This window comes from Erithacus rubecula (genome assembly GCF_903797595.1).
Source record: "Erithacus rubecula genome assembly, contig: scaffold_155_arrow_ctg1, whole genome shotgun sequence".
In the NCBI taxonomy this organism is placed as follows: Eukaryota; Metazoa; Chordata; class Aves; order Passeriformes; family Muscicapidae; genus Erithacus; species Erithacus rubecula.
The window spans coordinates 32,997-44,103 of NW_027636149.1; the positions used below are offsets into that span (position 1 = coordinate 32,997).

At 52.2% G+C, this 11,107-nt stretch overlaps 1 protein-coding gene across 1 annotated transcript; it reads right to left on the reverse strand.

The window, feature by feature from the left end:
- Positions 1-5,811: 5,811 nt before the first annotated feature.
- LOC306815558 (olfactory receptor 14A16-like) lies at positions 5,812-6,744 on the reverse strand (the record flags this gene model as incomplete). The annotated part of the gene is made up of 1 exon (XM_079332132.1): positions 5,812-6,744. One exon carries the CDS (start codon positions 6,742-6,744, stop codon positions 5,812-5,814), a length of 933 nt encoding a protein of 310 aa, XP_079188258.1.
- Positions 6,745-11,107: the final 4,363 nt, after the last annotated feature.

Genomic DNA, 11,107 nt, shown 5'->3' on the forward strand with positions numbered 1-11,107 from the left:
AAGGGTTACTTTCCGACAAAAGTTGCCAGGACAGAATTCAGACTGCCTTTGGCCTCTGATGGCTGCCTTCCATCTGCCTCTGAAACACCAGTGTCCATTCTTTCCTTCTTATGGAAAAGAACTGTCTTTCTCCTCCAGGTGTTAATGTCCAAAATTGGTATTCCGCCTCTGAAATTCCATATATCCAGAGATGGTTACCAGACAAAATTGCCAACACAGTCAAGTCTGGCTGTCCCAGTGCATCTGATGACTGCCCTTCATCTGCCCCTGCAACACTGGGGCTCAGTTGTTTCCATCCTATAGCGACCATGGTGACATTATGGGGACATCAAGGAACCATGGAGACCATTGTGACACTGCAGGGTACCATGGATCCAAGGGGCCATTGTGACACTGTGGAGACACAATGGAACCAAGGGGTGATTGTGACACTGTGAAATCTCGTGGAACCAAAGACATCATTGTGGCACTCTGGGCCTCTTGGTCCCAAGGGGTGGTGTGAAGCAGCAGGGCTGTGTGGAACCAAGAGGCCATTGCTGCATTACAGGGCCTCGTGCAGCCAAAAGGCCCTTGTGATCCTGCAGGGCACCGTGGATCCATGGAGACCATTGTGACATTGCCAGACCCCACAGAATCAGGGCAGCCATTGTGACACTGTGGGGCCCCATGGAACCAAAGGACCATTGTGACACTGCAGGGTCTCATGGAAGGGAGGGGCCATTGTGACACTGAAAAATAAAGAATATTGTGGTACTGAGGTGCCTTGTAGAACCAAGGGGTGATGGAACAGATCTGGCTGGTTTTGCTTCCCAGGAGCCACCCAACAGGTCCAGCTGATCATGGCATGTCTAGGGCTGTTGCTCATCAGCCTCTGGACAACTGCAGCCCCGTGCTTTCTTTCCTAGGGAAAAGAACCATTCTTCTTTACAGGTACCTATGGCCCAAATTGATGCTTCCCCTGAAAAATTCCCTATATGCCAGGGATCTCCCAGAAATAATCTACCAAAACAGAACAGAGAGCTCTCACTGGTCTGGGCCTCTGGTGGTCAGGTCTCATCTCAAGGAAGCCTTCAGGAAAATATTTTAACAGGTTTGACTACTGGAACATCAATGAGTCTCTCCTGTTCTGAAAAACTCTGATGCTCTTCTGATCATATGGGGTTTTTTTTTTCTCATTATGGATTATGCATGAAATATTAATTTCAACTAAATAATACTACTCTCATCAGGGTAGCAGCATTATCTGGCACTAAACACCACCTTTGCCTATGGATGCAAATCACCCGTATAAGCAAACACACTAAAGAATGCATCAGGAATTATTTGTCTCTGCTCCTATCTGTCACATTTCCTCTGGAGCTGGAGGTGCAGCCGTGATACCCACAGCAGCCCTGGGGCTCTGTGCTCCATGGCTTCCCTGCTGGGCAGCCTCTGCCAGCTCCTGCACAGCCCGTGGCACCTGTGGGCTGCACTGACAGCCCTGCCCCGGGCTCTGCCGGGCTCTGGGCCAGCAGAGAGGCCGGGCAGGGCTGGCCATGGCTGGGAACAGGCCCTGAGCCCTGCAGGAGGATGGAGCTGGGCCACAGCCAAACTCAGCCCAGGGCAAACCTGGGCTCAGCAGCCAGAGCTGGCAATGGCTGGGACAGAGGCTGGAACTGACAGATGTCCTGGGCCTCCTCCCTGCTCTGTGCATGCCACCAAGGCCACAGAGCAGCCTCCTCTCTGGGCCACTTGACTATTTCCAATGCCTTCCACAGGCACTGGCCCTGCCCCACAAGGGCTGGGCTGAGTCCTGCCCCTGCACGCTCAGTCAGGCTGAGATGGACACTGCTGGTGTCTGTGGCAGCCTCTCTCAGGCCAGGCCAGCCCCCTGCAAGCTGTGCCAGCTGCCCTGAGCTCTGTGCAGCACCAAGGGCCTTTCCCCAGCACAGCCCAGCCGGCTCCGGCCCCACAGCTCTGCTCAGGGCAGGGGGCTCTGGGCAGTGGCCCCACGGGCTCAGCCCCTGGCAAGGGCACAGCAGCAGCTGCAGCTCAGACAGGACTCAGCCCCAGCCATGGGTAAGGTGCTTGGCCAAGGCAAAAGGAGGCTCCCTGTGTGCCCTGTTCCCCTCTCCCTGAGCTCCTGAGAGCTCTGCAGCCCCTGCTGCCAGCCCATCTGCCCAGGCCAGCACAACAGCCCCGGCCTTGTGGCCGTGCAGAGCTGCTCCTGCTCCAGGCCCAGGGCCCTTCCCAGAGCTGGGGCAGCCACAAAGCTGTGCTCACTTCTGATCATTCCTGCTCTGATGAGGATGGATCCTCAGCCATTTGGAGGTTGCTGGCGAATTTTTCAACTCCAGTGGCCTCTTCTTTCTTGAGTTCTTCAGTTCAGGAATTCAGTGTAAAAGACTCATAAACATTTGTTCAAAACAGCTAAGCAAGAAAACCCCATGGGAAAAATTTAAATCCCAAATTCTTCTGTGGTTAATTCTACAGCTTTCAGAAGTCCATTTAAAGAGAATATACTTCATTGGAAAAAATGCAGAGACAACAGTTTTGTCCAGTTTTTTTTTTTTTTCCTATTTCTATATTGGTATCAGCAATGTCCAATTGATAATGATCCTCAGGAAATTTTATTGGAGTCTGAATAGATTTGAAAATCAAGACCCTTCACGGCTGACAATCAGATTGTGTTCCTACCTCTTCCCCAACTTTTCCCTCACCCAAACCCTGGGACTCCTATGGATCAGGAATAGTGTGTCCAGCAGGACCAGGGCCGTGATTCTTCCCCTTTGCTAGGCATGGGCTGGGGAGCACCTTGAGTCCAGTTCTGGGCCACCCAGTTTAGGAGGGGCATGGAGGGGCTGGAGCATGTCCAGATAAGGGCAGGAAGGCTGGTGAGGGGTCTGGAACATAAGTCCTGTGAGGAACAGGTGAGGGAGCAGGGGATGTTTATCCTGGGGAAGACGAGGCTCAGGGGAGACCTCATCCCTCTCTACAACTCCCTGACAGGAGGGTGCAGCCAGGCAAGGGTCAGACTCTTTTCCCAGGAACAGTGACAGAAGAAGACACACCCTTAAGAAGCTCCATGGGACAATTAGGCTGGACATTAGGAAATATTCTTCACAAAAATGGTGATTGGGTATTGGAATGGGCTGCCCAGGGAGATGGGTGAGTCACTGTGTGTGGAAGTGTTTCAGGAAAACTCTGGATGTGGCACTGAGTGTCATGGTCTGGGTGACAAGGTGGTGCTGGCTCACAGGTTGGACTTGATGCTCTCCAAGTCTTTTTCAGCCTGGGAGATTCTGTGATGATTGTGACACTGCAGGGCCCTGGGGAAGCAAGGGACCATTGTGACCCTGCAGGGCCTCATGGAACTGAGAGGACCAGAGTGACACTGTGTACGACATGGAACCACAGAGCCAAGGGGCCACTGTGACATTGTGGGGCTATATGGAAGCAAGGAGTCCATTGTGACACTCTGGGTCCTTGTGGAACCACAGAGACCACTGTGACACTGCAAGGCCTGGTGGAACCAAAGGTCTTTGTGTCACCAAGGGAGGAACCAAAGGAACATTGTCACAATGGGAGGCCTCATGGATTCATGGAGACCATTGTGAAACTCTCATGGAACTGTGGTAACACCATGTTTGCTGGGAGTGTGGATCTACTGGGGAGTAGGAGGGCTCTGCAGAGGAACCTGCACAGGCTGGATCCAGGGCCATAGTCCAATAAGGTGAGGTTTAACAAGTCTAAGTGCGGGGTCCTGCACTTCAGCCTCTACAACCCATGTAGTGCTACAGGCTGGGGACAGAGTGGCTGGACAGCAGTCAAGCAGAAACAGGCCTCAGAGTACTGATGGACAGCAGGCTGGACATGAGCCAGCAGTGTGATCAGGTGACCAAGAAGGCCAATGGCACCTTGCCTGGATTAGAAATTGTGTGACCAGCAGGGCCAGGGCCGTGATTCTTCCCCTGTACTCGGCGCTGCTTGGGCAACATCTCGAGTGCTGTGTCCAGTTCTGAGCGCCCCAGTCTAGGAAGGACATGGAGGGGCTGGAGCATGTCCAGAGAAGGGCAACAAGACTGGTGAGGGGTCTGGAACATAAGTCCTGTGAGGTGTGGCTGAGGGATCTGGGGATGCTGACCTGGAGAAGAGGAGGCTCAGGGAGACAAGATGGGTTCAAGGCACAGGTTGGACTTAATGATTTCCAAGATCTTTTCCAGCCTGGCTCATTCTGTGATTCTCTGAAACCACCCCTGGAGCAGTTGCAGGATGAGCCCTGGGCCTCCTGTTCAAAAGGTCCAGCAGCCCAGGTCCCTCAGCTTCTCCTCAGTCCCAAAGCCCAACCTGTCAGTCTTGCACAGCCCCTCCAGCAGCTCCTCACTGCCCAGAACAGGGAACCCCACACCCAGACACAGCAGCCCAGATGTGCCCCCTCGTCTGTGGTGCCTCTGGCAAGGGAACAGCACGAAGCACTGCAGGACCCTGCAGAAAATTCCTGAAGCACTTGTAGGATGATCCTGCTCCCCAAGGGATATTCTCATGGTGCTAACTCAGGAACTGAAATGGAGAAGGGGGCCAGAGAGGAAAAGGTAAAATAGGGATGGGCTGTTTGTAAGGAAAGGTGCAGGAATTGGCAGTAGGAAAAAATCTGGAGCAGAGAAGAGGAAAGAAAGCAAAGGTGAAGCAAAGGAAATGCTCAGGGCAATTTGGGGGTGGCTGCCAGGCATCACTGGCTTGGAGCAACAGAGTCTGCTTGGGATAGGAAACTCACAGCTCATGGGAACAAATTTTCTGCCTGACTGCAGAGGCCACGACAAACCTGATTGGGTTCCCTTGTGTCCCCCAGCCCTTGCTGGCCCCAGGGGCTGATGGCATTTGTGCTCACTCAGCTCCATCTCCCCACAGCAGCACCATGGGGGTGCTGACGCCTGCTCTGTGCAGTGCAAACAGGGGCTCCTGAGCCAGTGCTGCCGTGTCTGTGCCTGCAAGGATGTGGCACCTGTGTGAGCTGGGGGAGAGGCCAGGGCTGCAGAGGGGGGATGTTGTTGGCAGCTGCATGAGGACGCTCTGGGACACTGCCCTGGGCTGTCCAGCGCAGTGGGGATGGATCAGCCCCTGCTCTGCTGCTCCTTGCCAGGGTCTCCCTCTTGCAGGGACCTTGCAGAGCATCAGCCATGCTGCTTGCCCGCAGCCTGCCCATGGCCAGCCTGGGGCTGCTCACGGGGGTTTTCTCTGCTCAGCATTGGCCTGGCCAAGTGTTGTGGAGAGAGCCTGGCCAAGGAGCCTGGAGCCCCCAGGCCCTGCCCTGAGGCGTCAGCACTGCCCCAGCAGTGCCCATGGCCTGTCCCTCCTGCAGCCCCGGTGCTGCCACCCCCAGGGCTGTGCCTGGCCCCGAGAGCACTCAGGCCCTGCAGCAACACGAGGGGCAGGAGGGCAGTGGGGCAGTGGCACGGGAGCAGCACTGGCAACAACAAGTGCTGCTGCTGGGCACAGCTGCTGTGCCAGCACTGATCTGCCCCAGCTCTGCACACAGACATTGCTGCTGCATCTCCAGAGAAGGGAACAAAAGAGGCATCTCTGGAGAAAACTTGACTGGGAGAGAAATCCTTCAGTGTGTTTAAAGCCACGAAGACTGCAACCCTTTATTGACACATTTTGTGGCCACAGGGAAGATGGAGAAACAGAATGAGCAATGGAACACAGAGTGGCTTTTTTTTATGGACAATATTATAAAACTAAAACAAAGGAAAAATAACCCCACAACCAAACCAAGAAGAAGTATAAAAGATTACTTTTATTACAAGTGATTTTCAGAAACTGGCTAGCAGTTTAATGTTCCTGAAAGCAGCCAGTCATCAGTGTCCACACTGAAGCCTTGATCTCCTGGTTCCTCAGGCTGTAGATGAGGGGGTTCAAGGCTGGAGGCACCACTGAATACAGAACTGACAGTGCCAGATCCAGGGATGGAGAGGAGACAGAGGGGGGCTTCAGGTTGGCAGATATGCCAGTGCTGATAAACAGGGAGACGACAGCCAGGTGAGGGAGGCATGTGGAAAAGGCTTTGTGCCTTCCCTGCTCAGAGGGGATCCTCAGTACAGCCCTGAAGATCTGCACATAGGAGAAAACAATGAATACAAAACAACCAAATGATAAAGAGATACTAACAGCAAGAAGCCCAAGTTCCCTGAGGTAGGATTTCGAGCAGGAGAGCTTGAGGATGTGTGGGATTTCACAGAAGAACTGGCCCAGGGCATTGCCAAGGCACAGGGGCAGGGAAAATGTGTTGACCGTGTGCAGCAGAGCATGGAGAAAGGCACTGGCCCAGGCAGCTGCTGCCATGTGGGCACAAGCTCTGCTGCCCAGGAGGGTCCCGTAGTGCAGTGGTTTGCAGATGGACACGTAGCGGTCATAGCACATGATGGTCAGGAGATAATACTCTGCTGAGATGAAAAACACAAAGAGAAAGACCTGAGCAGCACATCCCGAGTAGGAGATGTTCCTGGTGTCCCAGAGGGAATTGTGCATGGCTTTGGGCACAGTGGTGCAGATGCAGCCCAGGTCAGTGAGGGCCAGGTTGAGCAGGAAGAAGAACATGGGGGTGTGCAGGTGGTGGCCGCAGGCTACGGTGCTGATGATGAGGCCGTTGGCCAGGAGGGCAGCCAGGGAGATGCCCAGGAAGAGGCAGAAGTGCAGGAGCTGCAGCTGCCGTGTGTTTGCCAATGGCAGCAGGAGGAAGTGGCTGATGGAGCTGCTGTTGGACATTTCTGCCATATGGGCATGGTGGACCACTGAGAGAAGACACTCACAAGCTGGAAAAGATTTTCTTGACTAAATCCTGTGAAATTATATTACAAATTCTCTCAAAACTACTTGTCTTCCTGTGGAGGAACTTCAGTAATTTTTTTTTTTTTACTATTCATTTTGCACTGCTGAGTTACTGCCTCTTCTTCAGCATTGCTCTCAGCCTGGACACTGGGAAGTCTAGAGGGAAACAGGGCTCCTGTGCCCCATTGCAGTCAGACCTGCTGGTCCCACACAGGTGCCCTGTGCTCATTACATCCCCCACTATTTCACGGTGATCAAAATTACAGTGTGCTGGAAAAACAAAGTGGATTCTTTGAAGGCTCCAGTTTCAAAGTAAATCTTCCTAAACCCTTCCTTCTTTCCCTGTGCAGCTGGACTAAGAAGGATATCCAAGGCTGTTCTGGCTCTTTGCTGCCTGGAGTTGTGCCTATTAGAAGTTGTTTCTCTGTATCCAAGGCCTGATATCCCTGTATCCCCGTACCCCTGTTAGAGCCCAGCCCAGCCCTGGGGGCTCAGCTCTGCCCTGCACACACCTCCTAGCACAGGGCACTGCCCTGGGGAATCTCTGTGCCAGCAGAACCTTAAGGCAGCTCAGACAAACTGAGATGCTGCAAGCCAAGGTGCTGCTGCTGCTGTCTGTAGGCAGAGGAGGCTGAGGAGGCACTTTGTGAGGGAGATGTGAGGCAGATCTGTTGATGCCCAGTGGGACAGTGCAGGAGTCTCAGTGACACAGACACACCTGACAGCTCCTTTCCCTTGCCTTGAGGAGAAAGCTGAGAGCAGCCCTGGCCATGCAGCACCATCTCCACAGCAGGAGGAATCTGCCCTGATGGGGTGGCTCCTTCCACCTCCAACTTCTCCCCACAGTGCATGGGGAGCAGCCAGGCAGGCTGAGAGCAGTCCCTTGCAGGTGGCACATGCCCTGGGCTTGCTGAGAGCCCTGAGGTCTGCAGGAGCTGCTCTGCAGGACAGCCCTGGGCAGCCCTGGCTGCAGTTCCAGCTTCACCCCTGCAGCCGTCCCTGGCAGCAGGAGCCATCCTGCCCTGTCCCTCTGACAGTGCCCAGTGCAGCCCCACACTACAGCCCATCCTCCTCCTCATCACCCTCCTGTGCCTCAGAGAAAGTGGGAAAGTCCTCCTGACACATCCCCCAGGCTGTGGGCTGTGCTGGCTCTAGGAGATCCCTCCAGCAGCACAGCGGAGATTGCCCTGCACCCACACACTCACCATGTCCAGGATTGTGCAGATGTTTCTCCACGTGAAGTCTCAGCTCCATGCCTTCCCAGTCCTGATTGCCTTTAGCCTGTCTGTGCCTGGCTCCTGTCCCCTCAGTGCCTGCAGGCAGTGCCCTCAGCCTTGCTGTGCTGGGAGAGGAGCTGCTACTCAGCAGCAATGTCTTTTTGAAGGTTTTCCTTTTCCCATTATCTCCCTCTGTGCCAGGAGACATAACAGAACAACTTTGATGACCCTCTCAGGAGTTTGTTCTTTTTTAAATTAGATGCAGTCCCTGAGAGAATGTTTTTCAAAAATCCTCTCAAGAACTCAAAATTAAATTGCAACATGAAAATTTCTTGAACTTTTAATGGGTCTCAGTGAGAGACAGGACTGAGAATGTTCCCCAAGGTACCAGATAGAGCAGAACAATGGAGGCAGTGGAGACAGGTAGGAACAAGGAAAGTAAAGGTGTCTCTGACAAAAATTTAGTAAAATTTTACCATGCTTGTGAACATTTAGCACAAGAATAAGGCATGCAGGGGCTGCTTTCCCAGCAGGCAAGGTGTGAAGACAAGAACATATCTGGCTCAAGGGTGCAGTGATAGAATCAACAGGGACTGGGAAACTGGAATGCGTTTTTAGGAAATGGGTACATTCTTATACACATGTAGCGACTTAATATAAGCAACACACTTGTAGAATGACGTATTCACACAAGGATAGCAGTTATCCTATTCTTGGACATTGGACTTGAGGCCTGAAAAAATGATTTTTTCATCCACTTTTTGTTAAGGACACTTCTTTTGATATTTTGGAGATTTGGTGATAGTGAACCTCACAGCACCAAGGAGTCAGCTTTTACACTATGGAACCTCAAGGAACAAAGGGGCCTTTTGACATTGTGGGAGCTCATGGAACTAAAATCCATTTTGACAGAGTGAGGCCACATGGAACCTATGGTTCCTTGTTACACTGCAGATCCAAGGAGACCATTGTGGCACTGAGAAATCTCATGGAACCAAAAGTCCACTGTGACAGAGAAAGGCCTCATGGAACCAAGGGGCCATTGTGACACTGTGGGGCCTCATGGAACCAATGGTCCATTGTTATACTGCAGATCCAAGGAGGCCATGGTGACTCTATGGAACCTCCTGCAATCATGGGTGCATTGTGACACTGCAGAGCCTCACAGAACCAAGGTGACCATGTTATACTACAGAACCTCGTGGAACAAAGGGTCCATGGTGACATTGCAGAACTGTTGCTGAGAGTATGAAAGCTCATGGAATCAGAAGTGCATTTTGACCAAGAGACCATTGTGACACTGTGGAACTTCATGGTACCAAGGGTCCAATTTTGCACTGTGGGGGACCCATGAAACCAAAGTACCATGGAGACATTTCAGGGCCTCATGGAACAATGGAGATTATTATGAAAGAGAATCACAGAATTACCAAGATTGGGAAAGACCTTGGAGATCATCAAGTCAAACCTATGACCTAACATCACCTCATCAACTTCATTATGGCTCTGACACGCCCAGTCTCTTTTTAAATGCCTCCAGGGATGGTGACCCCACTCCTCCCTGGGCAGAAGATTCCAGTACCCAATCACTGCTTCAGTGAAGGTTTTTCTTGGTATCAAACCTATACTACCCCTGGCTCATCTTATGACAGACTCTCATTCTGTCAGTGTTTGTTCAGTACATGAGACTGACACCCACCTGGCTGCAGTCTATTTTCAGGTAGTTGTGGAGAGTCTCACTAGAGGCCGTTGTAGCCATTGGGGTCATTGTAGCACAGCAGGGCCTCATGGAATCAAAGGGAGCACAGGAGCACAGGGAGTGACAGTGTGGGGCTCCATGGGACAAAGGGGCCATTCTGACACTGTAGAACCAAGGAGACCTTTCTTATAATGCCTTAAGTTCTGTGTTTTCTGTTCTGCTTGAGTATACTTTTCTTTTGCTTAGAGTGATGAAGACAAAATAGTCTGATTTCAGCTATTGATTCAAAGACAGTTTCTTAAAACTCCAGGCTCTAAGAATAAACAATGTGAAAGGAGAAGGGCAGGCCAGCCAGAAGATGAGGAGGATGACACCTTACAATTTTAGACTTAATTGAATGGTCGACTCCAAATGGAGTATGCAAATGGACTGAAATCTATAAAAATGGGAAATCATGTAACCAAACCGTCTTTTACTTCCACCTTGGAGTCATTGTCCTGGTTTGAAAGGACAGGTGTCTGCCAGTAAGGGCAGAAGTTTCCCTTTGGAATAGAGACTTTGGTTCCACTCCCCTCCCCCAAGTATTATAATTGTTTGAATCAAGGACTCTGAGGCAGAGATAAGGGGGGGTGGGAATAACAGCTCTTTTACTAATATATCTAACTATACAAACAGAAAACAATAACAGTTAAAATTGCTAACAGAACGAAATAGGTAACTCGGTGTCAGTCCCTTTAGATGCAAGCATGCTGTCTCTGTGCTTAGTCCAGAGCCCGGATCTGCCAAAAAGGCAGGCGGGAAACGAAGGCAGGAAGGAGGGGGGTGGGGCGGCAGCGGCCACGCCGGTCCCGGGTGGGAATGGGCAGGAGCGGCGGCTCCTCGCTCACCGTGTGTGTTTGGGTGATCAGCTGTGTCCGCAGAGGCAGGAGGCTGGAACGGGGCAGATGCAGGGCAGGTGATCGCAGAGGGTCTGGCTCTGCTGTGCTCGGCCGCGTGGCTGAACGATCCCGCGCGTCCTCCTCTCGGCTCGCCGGAAACGCGAGTGCCCTCCCAGAAGCCTCAGAGGCCCCTCCGGGGCCGTCCCCACCCACCCCTTTGTCTGGACCCATCAGGGACCCTGGGTGTAACCTGGCCAGCTCCATTGGCATGATAATGGGAAAAATTCTTTCAATTGACACAGTAACAGAAAAATACTCAACCCCCAACAGTCATCCAGGCAGGGCAGGGGCCACACTGTGGCACTGGTACTGCCAGGGTATGGTCTTTGAAGGCCTCTCAATAAATACCCATTTTATTTCCCTTAACTCTGTGTGATCTCTGTTCCAGCTTTTAATGGCAACAGTTACACTACAGGGCAGGAGAAGGAGACCCTTCTACCATTTTG